Below are 16,505 nucleotides of genomic sequence, written 5' to 3'. Positions count from 1 at the left end.
TTCCAAGACCTCCGGTTTTGTGCATCAACATATTTTATATGTGTTTCGTGTGTGTCATGTGTTTCACATGTGTTTTGTGTGTGCTTCATCTCTATAATGCGTTTTGTATGTGTTTCGTGTGTGTCATGTGTTTCACATGTGTTATGTGTGTGCTTCATCTCTATCATGTGTTTTGTATGTGCTTCACATGTGTTATGTGTGTCTTGTGTGTTTTATGTAGGGCTGGGTTCGGTTCTTATTGGTTCGGTTTTTTGCCAAAACCGAAACCAAACCGAAATTTCGGTTCGGCCCAAAATTTTTTCGGTTTTTTTCGGTTCGGTTTTTTTTTCAGTTCGGTTTTTTTGGTTCGGTTTCGGTTTTTTTTCTGTTTTTTTTTTTCCTCCAAAAAATGCAAAACAAGCACAACATAATATAGGAAAAGAAAATATGACATGTTTCCATCTCTACGTATAAAGTCTCATAAAACTAAAAGTCTCATAAAACTTAAAGTCCAACTATAAATAGAATCAATCATCAATCAAGTTTAAGTCTTCAAAAAGTCCAAATTAAACATCAAAGTTTAAGTCTTCAAAAAGTCCAAATTTAAACATCACACAAGTCAAATAAACCTTCAAGGTTTCATCACTTCATGTCTTGCACAAATAAAATCTTCCAAGTCTTCAAGCTCAAGCTCAACGCATAGGCGGCCTAGGAGGCAACATAGCACCTTTCTTTGAGCTTCCCCTTGCCATTTCTACATACAAATAAAAATAAGAACATGACATAATTGGCACACATACTTGGCATAATTGAAATTTCAGATTATATTTTTGGCACACATACTTGGCATAATTGAAATTTCCAGCAACTATAGTACATAGTTACTAGCGAAGAAAACAATACCGATTGATGAAAATAACATCTTGGAAAATGCCTTCATCTCTCTTAGACCGATTCTCATAATTGCAGCCTGGTCATTCAAAATAAGCAGTCACAATGACATAGAAAAAGCAGATGAGATGTGGGTTCAACTTTTACCAAAATTTTTGAGCTTACCTTTGTGTTATTTCCCATCTCCAACCCATCCACAAAACCTGCTGCTATGGCCATAACATTTTTCAGGGTTCCACATAGTTCTACCCCTTCCACATCTTGGATCTATAAATTTCAAACACGGAAAGGTGTCAATGGAGCATTCCAATATAAATTTGATGTCAATCGCTAAATCAAATTATATGCTGGGATAAGCATTTAGCGTAGCTAACATACTACCAAATTTTTACTAAATGTGTGGGAAACTAAAGTAGTTCCCGTCCGTGCCAAACATTCATGATAGTAAAAGACTAAAAGTACACTATTATGACATTCATTGTAACAATGTATTCGATGTACTCACAGGTGTCATATATCCCATTCAGAGTGCAGTATGATATCCAAATCTAGGGAGACAAATTGGTGATCCATGGTGAAGGAAAAACATAAATGAACGCAAAGATTAACCACGGAAACAAGGGCCTAGCCATCAGTGCGTCTCCTTCCGACAACCATATCGAACAATAGGCCCAAAAGTCAAAACCTTTTCGATTTTAAAGTATAATACTGATTCATGAAACTAAAACAGAGAATTGTAGCTAAGTGTGAGATAGGTAAACGCAAGATCTATAAGTTTAATCGACGAAAAACTCATTACAATTTTTGCAGATCCACAGTTTTTAAAGCAAATGAAAGATGATTTCTTCAAAATTCAGCTAAACAATCCCATTTCTACAACCCACAGAATGCAAATCTCAAATCATAAGATCCAAATTCGCAATTAAAAACCGATTCCAATCAGATCTACAGCAAGCAGTGAGAAACTACAAAGATCTACACATTCCAGCACACCCAAACAGCATCACAAGTAAATGAGCAACCTTTCTGAATCAAACACCGCAACACACAGAACCCAAATCGAATCATACAAAAACAATATCGAAAAATATCCATAAACAAAAAAAATCGAAAACAACCCAATTGAGCAAAACCACGGAGCTCGACGAAATACCAAATGAGCAGAGCAGATGAATATTACCTCAGTCAATGTGAGGCGGGAGGTCGACGGCGGAGAGAGCGAGAGAGATCTTATGCGGAAGAAGAGCGAGAGAGAGAAGAGAGAGGATAGGGAGATCCTTCTCCTCCAGATCCGCCAATCGGCGGGCCTCGGACTTCCGCGTGGCAGCCTCCGCCAGCTTCTCGGCTTCTTCCTCGCGCTTCTTGGCCGCGGGGGATTTGCTGATGAAGCATTCTCGTTGCAGCCATCCCAGGGAGTCGGTGACCCCCAAATCCTTCCTCGCGCTTCTTGGCCACGGGGGATTTGCTGCCCTTCACCTCGCACCAGTACTACTCGTCCTTCTCGCGAGCCTCGCGTTCCTTGCGCTTGGCTTCGATGAAGCTCTTCACAGAGAGACAGAGAGAGTGAGAGAGATGAGGCTCGGCTGCGCGAGAAGGTTACTGGGCTAGGTTACACTGGACTGGAGGCAGGGAATGAGAGAGAGAAGAGAGGAATGAAAAAAATAAAAGGTGCGGCTAGGGTTAAAACTTAAAAGGTTTGTTGATTGCTCAAAAAAACTAAAAAACTTTTTTGAAACCCTGGAGGCATGAGGATTCGAACCCATGCGCAGGGACTTGAAGAGTTTCAAGCAAACCAACTTGGTACCTGGTTATGTCTTGTTGTGATTGTATCACTAAATTATTTATAATATTGAAAAAAAAATTAAATATATATATCTGTTCGGTTCGGTTCGGTTTGGTTCGGTTTCCGAACCTTAAAAACCGAAACCGAACCAGCCAGGTTCGGTTCGGTTCGGTTTGGCAGTTTCGGTTCGGTTTTTTTTCGGTTCGGTTTTTTTCGGCCTCGGTTCGGTTTGGTTTTCGGTTTTTTTCGGTTTTCGGTTATTTGAACCCACCCCTAGTTTTATGTATTTTGTGTTTATACATCTCTATCATGATTTTCATATTCTTTCATAGTGTTTCATAAATCGATTTAGTGATTTTTTCATATTTATCGGAATTTAAATATTTAAATATTAAAATATTCATAAAATTAATGTACGATAGTCCACATAATTTAAAAAAAAAATTAATTTAAGAAAAAAATTAGTCTAAGTTTATTTTTTAATAATTTGGGGCTAAAATTTTAGGTCAGAATAGTTGGAGCAGAAAAGCTGTTTCTAGGCTAAAAACTAAATTTTTCGGGTTAAAAATTTTGGCTTTTAACCCAAGGATTGAAGATAATCTTATGCTTATAGAGCCTTTTGCTTTTGGTTAATTGGCCCCCTCCTCCCCTGCATTGTTCCTACAGATCAATCCAGAATTTTCTAGCAAAAGAAAACGAAAAACAAAAAAAACATGTGTGGTGGTGGTGGTGGTGGTTGGAGTTCGGTGAGGAGACGAAGAAGAAGGGGTAGTGGATGGTAAGGTGTGGTGGCGGTCACCAGAGTTGCGTGAGGGTTTTGGGTGGCTGCTTTAGGTTCTCAGTCTTTTATCACGTACCAAATAATTAGAAGAGAATCAAGAGATAGACCCACAACCTTTTTCGCCAAGATGAGTACAAATTTACCATTTAAAGAAATGGACGAAGTTGCATTTTAATTGGCAACTAAGAGGAAACAATGCAACTTGCATTAGTTTTCAAATAGTATGGGTACCAAGTTTCGATGGTCAATATTCGAAAGCAACGTGCATGGACTAGATTCATGGTCATATTTTGATTGAATAATATAATATCATGCAAAAATAAATTTATGCATAATATTTTATTATTAAACTGAAACGTCGTGAAAAAAATAAACACGTCTATCTTAGTAACTCCCGCTTAATGGGTTGTAAGGTAGAACATATTTCAGATTTAATGAATCACGAGGCCTAATTTGTCAAGTCCACGTTATGCATGAACCACAAGTCCTTGCATTTTCTAACTATTGAATCTTGATTCCTCATATAGAAAATAGGGTAAATTACACAAATCACCTTAATTATGAGCCGAATTATAATTTCATATTTCATCTTTTAAACATTGCAATATTATATCTCAACTTATAAATTCGTTGCAACGTTAGATATCCGTTAAATTTTCTGTCAATTTAACTGTTAAATAATGAAATGACAAAAACGGAGCCCACTCATTCCTCAACTGAAATAAAAAAATAATTAATTATTAATTTTTATTTAACAATATTATTTAAAAAAAAACTCTCTTCTTCACTCTCTCTGCTCTCACTTGTTTTACTCTCTCACGCTTTCTGCTCTCACTTGCAGAGAAACAATGGCAGCCATGGCCGAGTCTCCCGACTCATCCTCGATAACCTTGACCTCCGCAGCCTTGGATTCGTCTTTCCAGATCTTCGCCTTGCCGCAGTCACCACCCCCAATGTTCCCATCCCAAAATCATCACCTCATTCTTTCCCTCCTACTCTCTCTACTCGAATTCCAAACCCCTCATCCACACCAAAACCTCCCGCCCCCACCGCCACAACCTTCACCAAGTCATCTGCCCACGGACTTGGAGAGAGAAAGGGGCATCGCCATCAAGCTCCAAATTGCCGAATATGGTTGATTCAAAGAGTCGGATTTGGGCTGATTTAAAAAAGTCTAGTCTGAGCTTCGTAAAAAAGGGGTCTGGGCATACCATTAAGCACCCGATTCGTTGAACACGACCCTACAAACAGGGTTGATTCAAAGAAATCGGGTCTGGCCTTCGTAAAAAAAGGGGTTCGAGCGGTGCAGGTAGGTGGACGATATGGAAATGCTAACGAGTGTAGAATCTACACTGTAGATGCAGGCGATATTGCAGGTTTGTGGTTAGTTAGTTGCAAGCGGGATACAGGTGCGGCGTGGATGGTTGGCAGGTGGAGATGCGGGTTATGGTTGATTGTTGCTGTTTTTGCGGGAATTGAAGTAGCCCAGGAAGAAGGAAAGAAAGACGAAAAAAGGAGACGAGTGAGAGTAGAGAGAGTGGGTCAGTGAGGAAGAGAGTTTTTTTTATTTTATTTTTTTTAATTGTTAAATGAAAAATTAATTAATTAAATTTTATTTCAGTTATGAACTGAGTGGGCCCTGCTCCTAACACGTTATCATTTAACAGCCAAATTGATAGAAAATTTAACGAAGAACGTCTGACATTGCAACAAATTTATGAGTTGAAATATGACATTGCAATGTTTAATGTTTAAAACATGAGGTATGAGATAAAGGATTGGTGTTTTTGACATTGCCAAATGGAATATGTCTAACTTGCATTAACTCATGCAATCAAGAAACGAATAAAATAGGGCTAATTAAGAATGATAATTGCTTCTACTTAATAAGGACTGGGGTTTTTAATATCAATCCAATATGTATGTATATATACATGTTCTTGTTCTCTCCCCAATACTAGCTAGTTCCCATTGCATGAGCTGCTCGACACTGATCGATCTTATTTACCTACAAGAGAAGTTTTTTAGTGTGTCAGGAATACAGTTTAGTAAGACGATTTTTCATAATTTTTTTTTAAAGTTTCCAACCAGTTGTATCATTATATTTAGTATACCGAGCCGAATTTTCTGCATCTCTCTACTTACTGAGCATGTGCTGGACTCACAAATCGATGTGTAGTGTACGCAAGTGATATATATAAAAAATAGATAAAGGTAGTTGAGGGTTTCAACCTAACAGTCGTCGTATTACAAGCGATTGCGATTTGAACCTACTCAAAATTTATGCATATATGTACATATCGTTTATCAACATGATCTCTAGCTAGCTGGCTACGGTAGCTACGGTATGCAATACGTGCGTGCGTTTGGTTGTTGATGATAAACTTGTCGTTGAGAATATCAAATCCACTCGAGAAAGAAAAAGACCTTGTACTTATAAATAGTTAAGTTACTTCTTTTATTGTGTATGCTAGGCTACTTTTTTTATTGTGTATGCGCTCACCTCTAGCTATATAAACATTGCTTACATTGTCCAAATTATTAGAGAGAGAGTTGCTTACATTGTCCAAAATATTAGAGAGAGAGAGAGAAAGAGAGAGAGAGAGAGAGAGAGAGAGAGAGAGAGAGAGAGAGAGAGAGAGATTTAGAGAGAGAATGGAAGATAATAAAGGTTACAGAGCTCACGTGTTGGTAGTTCCTTATCCTGCTCAAGGTCATATAAACCCATTTCTCCAGTTCTCCAAGCGCGTTGCCTCCAAGGGCATCAAAGTGACTCTAGCCAACACCATCTTCATCGCCAACTCTTTGCAGCCCAAATCATCCGGCTCCGTCCACTTCGACACCATCTCCGATGGCTACGATGAAGGCGGATTTGCCCGAGCTGAGAGCATCGACGAATATCTATCCCGGATGGAAGCCGTGGGATCCAAAACCCTAGCCGAGCTCATTACAAAGCATCAAAACTCACCCCACCCTATAAATTGCATTGTTTACGATCCCTTTTTACCTTGGGCTTTGGAAGTAGCCAAACAATTTGGTGTACTTGCCGGTGCCTTTTTTACTCAAACATGCACGGTCAATTACATTTACTATCTCCAGCATCGTGGGAAACTGACGGTTTCTTCTATCCCGGGCTTGCATGTGCTCGAGCCCCAAGACTTGCCGTCCTTCATTTCTGTCCCGGGCTCCTATCCCGCTTACTTTGAGATGGTGTTGAACCAGTTTTTAAACACCCACAAAGCTGATTTCATTTTTGCCAATACCTTCTATAAGTTAGAGCAAGAGGTACGTACGTCTATGTTTAATTAACTAATTATATTAGTAAATATATAATTGAGTTTCTTGGTTTTGGTAAATCCAAATGGAGTGGAATATTCTTAACTAGCTAGATTATCGTTGTATTAAATATTAATTGAGTAATGTTATTTAGATGGAAACACTTGCTCATGCATATGAGTTCTATGCAGTTGTGGTTTTGTGCATGTGCAAAAGGTGCCCTTGCACACAAGGCCTTCAATTTTAAAGGCCTAAAAAGATATCTTCTACGCGTGTACCAACTTGATTTGTGGTAAAAAAAAAAAATTCATCTTTGAGATTTTTTTTTAGGTTCTGCATGCAAATAAAAGAAATATGGGTTCCATATGTAGGTAATTAATTACATGATTCAAACAATATTATTTTTTTTTTCATACGAGTTATGTCTATTATTTTTTTTAATATGGTAAATTAATTTATATGCGTTACTATTATTATTATGATACAAGAAAGGTAAAATTAATATCCATATGGATTTAATCGCTCATCATAATTAGGATGAGTAATAACATATATTGACAAAATTAGAATTTTATGGCATAAGTTGTAAATGTGTTGTAATAACTAATTATATATTTTTTCCATGTGGCAGGCTATTTGAAATTGGAGTTTTATTTGAATTTTTAAAATTAAGTGGGTTTTTATTTGAAAAATAAGAATTTAAAGAGTTCATATCTAAAGAATCCATTGATTAACGAATATGCAATAATTACGCAAGTACAGGTGGTGGACTCCATGTCAAAAGATTGTTCAAATTTGTTGACAATAGGGCCGACCGTCCCATCTACTTACTTGGACAACAGCATCAAAGACGACAAGGATTACGGGCTTCATCTTTTCAAGTCCGACTCGACCTGCACCGACTGGCTCAACACCAAGCCAGCAGGCTCGGTTGTATACGTGGCGTTTGGTAGCATGGCCAATCTTAGTGACAAGCAGATGGAGGAGCTTGCATTTGGGCTGAAGGAAAGCGGCGTCCACTTCTTGTGGGTGGTTAGGGCTTCGGAGGAGGCAAAGCTTCCCCCCAAGTTTGTCCAAGAGACAAGTAACGGCGGTAAAGGGTTAGTGGTAAAATGGAGCCCTCAGTTGGAGGTGCTGTCGCATGCGGGGGTGGGGTGTTTTTTCACACACGGCGGGTGGAATTCGACGATCGAGGCATTAAGCTTGGGAGTGCCAATGATTGCAATGCCGCAGTGGACCGACCAGCCCACTAATTCCAAGTTAGTTGAGGCTGTTTGGAAGGTTGGTGTTAGAGTGAAGGTTGATGAGAACGCTAATGGGATTGTAGGAAGAGATGAGATTAAGCGCTGCATTAGGAAAGTGATGGGAGATGACAAGGATGGAAATGAAATGAAAAAGAATGCCAAGAAATGGAGGGAGTTGGCGATCGAGGCTGTGAGTGACGGTGGCACTTCGGATAACAACATCCAACAATTCGTGTCCAAATTGACATCCACAGCTTAATTATTATTTAGTATTGAATCATCGTTGTTGCATTCCATTGTTTATTTGTATTCTTCTCATATGCATAAAAGTGAGAATTTTTATGTTTTATTTGTTCGACGAGTTTAGCGTAGATTTATTGTGTAGTTTAATTTAATCCAAAATTTGTTGTAGAAAAAATAAAAGATGTTGTTGCAAGCATTTCAGTCATTATATATGAATAAGTTTTCTGAAGAATAAGGGTTGTGGTGAAGAAAAATACGACGCCGCCTCTGTTCAACTCTTTTGTTATGTGAGAATTACATATAACTAATTACTTATTTATTCCAACTGAATGCCTTATTAACATTCACGTGTACACAAAATAAAAAATGTGACTAATCTCAGTAAACTTGTTTTTTTTTTTCATTTAACATTAGGGTACGTGACAAAATTAAATCTCTATTAGTGTGCTATCCAAGTACAATTTTGCTTTTAATTTGCATGTGTTTAGTATTTAAAATATCAATATAGCTAGATGGAAATATCAATATGTAAATTTATGAAAATATTGATAGATACTTCGTATCGGTTGCCTTTGACAAAAGTTATGAAAATTTGCAATGGAGATATATCAATTCATCTAGATTTAGTCGGAATTAAAGAAAATTTTCTGTAAAAATTCATCAAAAGTTTGATATCTGCAATGAATTCAGGTAAAATGTATGTACATTGATTATTCTGTATTCTGATGATATAGGATGAAGTTTGCATTTCACCTCCTCCACTTTTCCGTATCAATCTTTGATTTTTAAGAGATTTCAACAAGAATATGGAGAATTTGTTAAAGTATTATAAATAGTGCATGTGATTGGCCCAGCTGGGGTTTCAACTAATCATCAGCGGCAGCGGCATGAGAGGAGATTGGTTGGTTGGGTTGAGCTGATGGAAAGGGGTAAGTGCCGGGTGAAGTGAGAATTAGGCATGCATGCATGCTTGGCCACCATGGGAATATGACTTGACTTCGACCATATATGTTTTCCTTGCAGAGATATCTCCCTACAGTTAATGCAATCCGCAGAAAAGTAAGTTGTTTTGAATGGACTTGTAAGCACTACTCACTTGATTACCTCGTCACCTCCAACCATCGCAATCGCGTTATCATTCTCTCTGCAAAGATTTCAACGACTTTAAGCCTTGTAGGGTACGTTATATATATATATAGAGTATTATTAGGGGCACTAAATATGTAAACAAAACTAGTAAACTAACGTTTATCAACGTTTAAGTAGTAGTTCAATAGCCACTCGATATTACGATCTGATGATATTCATCTTCACTTGTAAATGAGAGGTTTTAAGTTCGAATCTAGTTGACGGTGAATTTGATACCAAATTAGGTTGCACATTGTGTGACTTAGCCGAACTTCATCTCTCCTTAGTATAAAATATATCGTTGTACTAAAAAAAAAACAGTAGTAGTCTAATCATCAACTTTCATATAGTTTAATTTTAAAATTTTTATCTATAAATTTAGTCTTTCTAACATTACTTATATATAATATATATGCACACACATACCAAGTGAGTGGACGTGGTTGGTTAAATCCACTCCACACCTCTACGGATGCGGATTCTCTCCCCTCTTTTTTACCATCTCCTCCCTTCCCTTCTCTCACAGTTTTTTTTGTTTTTTTCTTCTTTTTCTATTTATTTATTTATTTATTTATTTATTTTTTTGTGTTCTTTGCAAAGATGAAAATTTGAGTGTTCAAACAAGAGGATAGAAAATCCTTGTCCACACTGCACAATCCACAATTTTTTCTTCAATTTTATTCGATACCCTCACGTTAACTCGTGTGCAATTACCTTCATTTCATTCTTACCGGTAGTAGTGTGTACATACAAAAAATAAAAAATAAAAAATAAAAACACGGCCGATGGTGTGCGAATAATATGAAGTACGTAGGTATATGATGTAGTGATGATGTAGGGTTTGGCTGTTGCCAAATTGAATACATCAAGTCAAAGCCTCATATCTTGTGTCAGTGATTGGTAAGACAACGGAATTAGGAATTCTTTCTAGGTAAGTCTACTTTAACGATTTCGCAACGAATTTAGCACAAGTTGACCTTTAAGTTTTAATGGACAAAGTAAGATCAAAGTTAAATTGCAGGAGACATGGTTAAAAATAAGTCTTTGACTAATTTGGATTTTATTGGTTCGGATACGTAAAGCGAAAAAGAGTAAGCCGCATGATCCAGAGATTAAGTTTTCTCCCTTACCCCTTCGGTTGTAATTCCCTTCATCATCAATATATATGTTAAGTCAAAAACATCTCTCTCTCTCTCTCTCTCTCTCTCTCTCTCATGTCTTTCGCTTAACCAACAGAAGATTCAAAAGCACTTCTCTTCTGTACGTATGGAAAACCAAACCTATAGGATTGGATTGGATAGGATATGATAGGGCAGGACAGGACAAGACATAAGCTAACCAAATCCACTGTTGGCCAATAACTACAACCATTAAGAATCTGATTCAGGCATAATCAACCTCTCATGACAAAAGTAGAGTAGGGATATGCAATTATGCATGCTACCATCTTTCTCTAAACTCTCTTCTCCTCCTCCTCCTCCTCCTCCTCTGCTGAGTTTGCATCTTCCGACCGACTGCCCAATCTCACAATGTCTTCCACAAGAATTTTCCCATCTGCCACAACACACCAAAAACAATCATCAAAATCAGGAATCAAATCAATGCATACGGAGACCAATGTTAATTAATCGGATGCATTAACACAAGCAGTGGATATTCAGGAGAACAGATGAGCCTAGCACAAGAACCAACACAAATTCACCCACCTTTATCTTTGGAAAGGTTGCCTATCAGTTCTTGGACACCCTCCTTGCCTAAAGTATTCTTCAAGTAGTTCGCAGCGGCTGCAACCTCCTCGGGAGTTACTTTCCCATCAAAATCCCTGCACACACCATTGAAAATATTAACTGCAAGAAGAAAATAAATGCCAATACCATCCTCGAAGCTGTAAAGTGTTTATCACTCAAAACGAGTTTAAAATTAACTGCATCAGCTCTTAAACTTATGGTAGCTAGTAAATTCAAAGGTTACCCCGTCAACACTTAAAATTTAAACTCACCAGCCACCATATGTTTAGACTCATCCTATTTCTGACTATCCAGCCCATTATCATATGCACATCGCAACCAGTAGGGAGTATCATTTCAAAAAGAATGGGAAGATATTCTTATTTAAGAAGGGAGGGAAGATGTGAAAATACATGCTAAATAATAACACAACATAGGAAGCAAGATTTAAAATCAACAAATCACCTGTCAAGTAACCGCCAGCGATCACCTATTTGAGCATCTACATCATCAATTTCCTTTTCAAGTTTGTGAAGCATTGAATCGACCTGAAATACACAAAATAAATGATGATCCATCAAGTAAACAATGTTAAGCATGTTATAAGTAGATAACTTGGAATTGAATATCTAACCTTGTCTACGAGGGCTGATGAAACCCCCCCATCATCACCTTCAGCCTCGGCATTACTGTCATTTTCATCTCGAGCTGCTTTATATGCTTTTAAGGCATCCTTTTCACCATCTGTACCCTCTTTATCCACCACACTATTGTAAAGTTCAATCTGGAAAGATCAAAGAAATCAACTTAAGCAAAGTATCCTTCTGAATTGAACATTATATGATAGTGCATGCATATAATCTATAGACAGAAAGCTCATAATTAAATGCCATTAAAAGTCATCAATCTGCACATTCTTCAAACAAAAAGGGACAAAAGCAACAAGCAGAAACATAGAAATGACTCAGAACTGGAGGCAATACTTATGATGTACCGTCCTGATTAACTGCGAGCAGTTATCCCTCCAAATGTGTCTGCCGCATATACTGAGCAAGGGAACACAAGCATGCATACCCAAAGATAAATGCTTTCATCTTAAAAGATACCCAATACAAAATAAGAGCAATTAAATGTTTTAAATTACCTCCTTATTGACAAGCCTCAGGAACTCTTCACGCTCTCTACTCACAGACTATTATTCAACAAACAAAAAATAAGAAACTTGTTAAGCTTACAGTGTGGATGATAGTGCTTGAAATTTTGGTAGAGAAAAATGAAAAGAGAACACTCAACAATATAAATATTGAGAGTTATTCAGTCCAGTCCTTACAGATGCAGAAGCCAAAACAGCCAATGCACGACTTATTTCGCAGAGCTTCTCTTGCTTTTCTAGTGTCCTAGCCCTGGCTTGGTCTTGTGCTTCTTTGGCTGTTGGAATAATCATCTCTTTCAATGCCTTATCCTCTTCTTTGGCCTGAGATTCCTTCATTCTGGCTAGCTCTTCCTCCTCTTTCTCTTCCTCCTCCTGTCACATAATAGTTCAGAAAGCCACTCAGTACAAAAAAGGCTCAACAAATTAGAGACAGAAGTGAACTGTTACATCTTAAATTTCTTTCTTCAACTAAAGTTTTCTAGGCCAGATGATAGTCATAACATTTTATTTCAGGAGTTTTTCTTCTGCTTATAATTTGTGTTTTTACTTTTTGGTTGCTCGTCCCTTTCTTGGTTCCACACAACTCCAAACCAAATGCATCAAAACTGGCTTTTAAAAATATGCGTGCACGCACGCACACATATGTTTAGTTCTGGTTACTAAAACACCAGTAGCTATTTATAAGACCGTCAAAATAAAAACCAAACTATTTCAACCTTGATCATTTCTTCCTGCATCTCAAGGAACTCCAATTTCCTTCTCCTTTCAGATACAGAGTCTTCAGAGGGCAATGATGTAACACCAACAGTATCCACCACTTCATCTGGCAGAGAAGACAGTGTAGCTCGAACAGCATCAGCTGGCATCAACCTTCCAGACACAATGAAGGCCCTGCATTACGCACATCAAACAACATTGAAGTTAAACTGGCTCCACTATCAAGATATGCATGAACTGTAGGGATTCTGAATGTAAAAGCAATAATCAAGAATTAAACAAAACCAAAGAGTTTGGTGTGCATTTTGTGGAGCCTAAGGATACCTGGAAAGGATCAAAAGTGAAGATGGCATTGAGTGATTGAGAGACAAATCCAACCAATCACGAAGCTACATGAAGACGTTAATGAATAAATGAGCACCGAGATCAGCTTTGATATATCATAAATCACCAAGCTACATTAACTACTTATGAAACTGAAAAATATAATTCAGACTCTGAGATTCTGAAAAAGGTAATTGAAGTTTCAATAGTATACCTGCTGGCGCATATCTTCCACAGAACGCAAACCAAGCATTCCGCGCTCCCTGCATTCCTCGCGCAGCTCATCTTCTGTAAGGGATTCCACACCTTCTTCTTGAATTAACTTATCATCAGCCTTAATCCTGACCAAAAAAAAAATGTTAATAAACATTAAAACAATACTCAACTTAACTCATGTTTTGGTTTATATGTAGCTAATTAAAATACCAATTAGGGATAGCAGCATTTTCGAGAAGTTCTTTATCTTTGTAGTAAGAAATTCTTTGATCAAATTCTCTAAGAAGATAGTATATGCTCTTCTTGAAAAGAAGAATTTGTATTTCTAATGATTTACTAAAGATTTCATTGATGAAATACGAAAAAACATATACAAAACAGATGACCAAGCTTGAACCAAGACCTAATCGAGCAGAGCCTAGCATGAGGAGCCTAATAAATAGCTCTAATTTAATATTCACTTCACCGTTCTTGTTTCTAAAGGAGGCTACAACAAAACAAATGTACATCTAATATGCTAAGATATGCATCTCACCGCTGGAGTCTTTTCCGGAGCATATATCGCAAATATGCATCTGTTCCATAAGGGCTGATGTTCATATATTTGCACATACTGACTAACCGAGGTCTGCATGCAACAAAAAACAGTCACTAACTTCACTCACAAATGCATCCCCATCACATTCAAACACAAAAACCTTGAGAAATCATGTTAAAAGATAACCTGCTGATGTTATCTAGGGTAAGTTCATCATTAAACAACTTGGCGAACCCCAAGATCTCCTCGTTAGAAACACGTGCACCAGTTCTAACCTACACTTAGAAATAGACAGGTTTGCATAAAAGAAATATTGGAGAAAGAAACATGGAAAGTGGACCATAGGAAACGAAAGCCTCACCTTGTTTAAAAATTCATCTAGATCTTCTGCAGTTTGCTTAGTTTCTCCACTCCTTGAGTTTTGAACTTCCTTTGCCATTTCTTTGGCCGTGTCTTGAAGGAACTTAGCGTATTCTATTCTTGCCTTTAGCCTCCTTTTCAATGCTTCCTACACATTCATAAAAAAGTTGAAATCCAACATTCTACAACACAAGGGGAGAAAACAAAGCCCCTAAGCATATGTGAATACTTAAGATTGTTTTAAAAACATACTATATGTGAGTACCAAACAAACTATGTGTACATGTATTGAAAACACAAGTTCGTGGGAGAATGGACATGCAGAGACATGATGTGGATCATGCAGGCACGTATTTAAGCAAACTCTTGAACTAAAGAAGATATCTCAAGTGGGAGAAACGATATATATATGTATCTCTAAAATGCGAGTCCTAGGAACAATGACGCAGATGCAGAATCCAAGCTAAATCCACTAGGAAATATACAATCTCTACCTCTTCCTTCAATTTGTCTTGAAAAGTTGATGGCAGCATGTTGGGAAACAATTTGAGGAATACTGGCAGCAAAAATTCCATGAAAGGAACAATGATGAAAACCGACAAGGGAACTAGCCTAAAGATATCAGCTGTTGTGCGGGTGAGCTGTTGTCTCTCCCTTCTAGAGAGAGTCTTGCCGCCAGCAAGCTTTAGCAGCAACCTCGAACAAATCCTTATATCGGCACCCAGTAGCTTAATACCCAACCAATAATGCTGCAACGTGGATATAAATTCCTTCTTCCAGTGAACAAGTTTCTTGGCCCAGTCTTCCCTGCATAACCAAACAAGCACGAAAACCAGCATGTGGGAAGATGAAATCGTCTTTGAATAAAAGATGAAATCGTTTTTGATTAAAAGGTGAAATTTTGTTGATTAAAAGTGCTAAGAAATGGGAGGACGTGGGCGTAGCCACACATTCTAGAGCGGATGTTCTTCAGATATGCAGCCCACTCGAACCCCATCCCGCAGTTTAGATTAGTTTAAAATAGAATATCGCTTGTATAAAAAATAAAGACAAAGCTGATGAATGGAAAATGAAATAAATATAACCTATCTATTCTAAGCTAACCTGCTCATGGAAGCTACAGCTTTCAAAGCAGGGCCAATTCCCAGGATGGTGGCCCAAACTTTCTGCAACATGGGTTTGACAGCCTTGTACTTCTGAGATTCTTGCAACTTCTTCGCCTTGGCGGCTTTTGCAGTGCTCAATCCCTGAACGGCTTGATCGCAGTCCTCCGGAGATGCCTCCTTTCTTTTCTTGGCAGCCAAACGCTCGTTCTCCTCGTCATCACTGGGACTGCCCCGCTCAGTCGCCTTAACGGGCGTTGCCGCCGCTGCAGCTGTAGACGCATTTCGAATCGCCTGCGACATCCGCCGATGATGTATCCCCATCGGCGAGATATAGACATACCCCAATCGCCGGAACTCGTCCTTTGCGATGGAAACTTTATCATCATCGTCGTTGTTGCTGCTGCTCTTAAGCGTGAGGATACTGCTGAAACCCTTGGACTCCAATTTCTGAGCGCCATGGGAATGCCCGAGCCACTGGAATCCAGGGCTGGCGCGAGACGACGCCGTTACATAGTCGGTGAGGATTCTGTTCCTCCTGAAGATCGCTCTGGAAGCCATTTCTCAATTTCTGCAGTTTCGGATCTCACACATAATCAATTGCAGCACACAACTGAAACAATGTCGTCTCGAGGTTTCTAGAAACCACTCGATTGAAATGAAATTGAAACTATTTACCAAGAAATGCGAATCAAGGAAGCCAAATGAAAACCTCAAACCCTGAAATCCTCCCCTTTGAATTTTAGGGTTTAAGGTTTATATATTTATCAATAATAAACAATTTTTTAGAGCGACGAAATTGACCTTTCCAACCCGAATTATTATTCTTTAGGAATATCCCGGAAAATAAAAAAACAAAAGAAAAGTACGACTTGTTATCCAAGAATATGACGCCGTCGAAAAACACGATGCATATTTAATTATTATTTTTAATAATATTTCATTTCAAGAAGGGTAGTTAAAAATAAGTCTAAATTTAGTGGATTAATTGTATGGTTTTTGTGTTAGAACAATATTTTTTGCGATTGATCAAGGAAAACTA

The 16,505-nt window shown here is 38.0% G+C and overlaps 2 protein-coding genes across 3 annotated transcripts; one reads left to right on the top strand and one right to left on the bottom strand.

Annotated features, from left to right (window-relative positions):
- Window positions 1–5,817: 5,817 nt before the first annotated feature.
- Window positions 5,818–8,522, top strand: LOC126613831 (UDP-glycosyltransferase 74F2-like). The gene is made up of 2 exons (XM_050281440.1): window positions 5,818–6,719; window positions 7,473–8,522. Exons 1-2 carry the CDS (start codon window positions 6,090–6,092, stop codon window positions 8,211–8,213), a joined length of 1,371 nt encoding a protein of 456 aa, XP_050137397.1. The 5' UTR covers window positions 5,818–6,089; the 3' UTR covers window positions 8,214–8,522.
- Window positions 8,523–10,458: 1,936 nt separating this feature from the next.
- Window positions 10,459–16,239, bottom strand: LOC126590737 (uncharacterized). 2 transcript variants are annotated; one of them, XM_050256238.1, is made up of 14 exons: window positions 15,465–16,232; window positions 14,855–15,167; window positions 14,362–14,508; window positions 14,187–14,275; window positions 13,998–14,090; window positions 13,461–13,587; window positions 13,247–13,311; window positions 12,922–13,096; window positions 12,383–12,577; window positions 12,197–12,244; window positions 11,687–11,836; window positions 11,518–11,600; window positions 11,032–11,147; window positions 10,459–10,879 (listed from the first exon to the last, which is right to left on the bottom strand). In XM_050256238.1, the coding sequence occupies exons 1-14, from the start codon at window positions 16,022–16,024 to the stop codon at window positions 10,779–10,781; spliced, it is 2,262 nt and encodes a 753-aa protein (XP_050112195.1). In that variant the 5' UTR covers window positions 16,025–16,232; the 3' UTR covers window positions 10,459–10,778. The 2 variants fall into 2 exon arrangements, with proteins under 2 accessions (XP_050112195.1, XP_050112203.1); XM_050256246.1 differs by lacking the exons at window positions 10,459–10,879; window positions 11,032–11,147; window positions 11,518–11,600 and adding an exon at window positions 12,036–12,098 and having other exon boundaries at window positions 11,800–11,836; window positions 15,465–16,239.
- Between the last annotated feature and the right edge of the window lie 266 nt (window positions 16,240–16,505).

Source organism: Malus sylvestris, chromosome 2, assembly GCF_916048215.2.
Source record: "Malus sylvestris chromosome 2, drMalSylv7.2, whole genome shotgun sequence".
In the NCBI taxonomy this organism is placed as follows: Eukaryota; Viridiplantae; Streptophyta; class Magnoliopsida; order Rosales; family Rosaceae; genus Malus; species Malus sylvestris.
The sequence above is the reverse complement of the archived record's forward strand: the minus strand, read 5'-3'. Positions and strand labels throughout refer to the sequence as shown.

Bases quoted from the DNA above. Each gene is read 5' to 3' on its own strand.
- LOC126590737 (XM_050256238.1), bottom strand. From the start codon at position 16,024: ATGGCTTCCAGAGCGATCTTCAGGAGGAACAGAATCCTCACCGACTAT. The intron at 14,509-14,854 runs GTAGAGATTGTA...ATGAATGTGTAG, and splicing joins AAGACAAATTGAAGGAAGAG to GAAGCATTGAAAAGGAGGCT. The intron at 13,312-13,460 runs GTATACTATTGA...GTCTTCATGTAG, and splicing joins TGGAAGATATGCGCCAGCAG to CTTCGTGATTGGTTGGATTT.
- LOC126613831 (XM_050281440.1), top strand. From the start codon at position 6,090: ATGGAAGATAATAAAGGTTACAGAGCTCACGTGTTGGTAGTTCCTTAT. The intron at 6,720-7,472 runs GTACGTACGTCT...ACGCAAGTACAG, and splicing joins TCTATAAGTTAGAGCAAGAG to GTGGTGGACTCCATGTCAAA.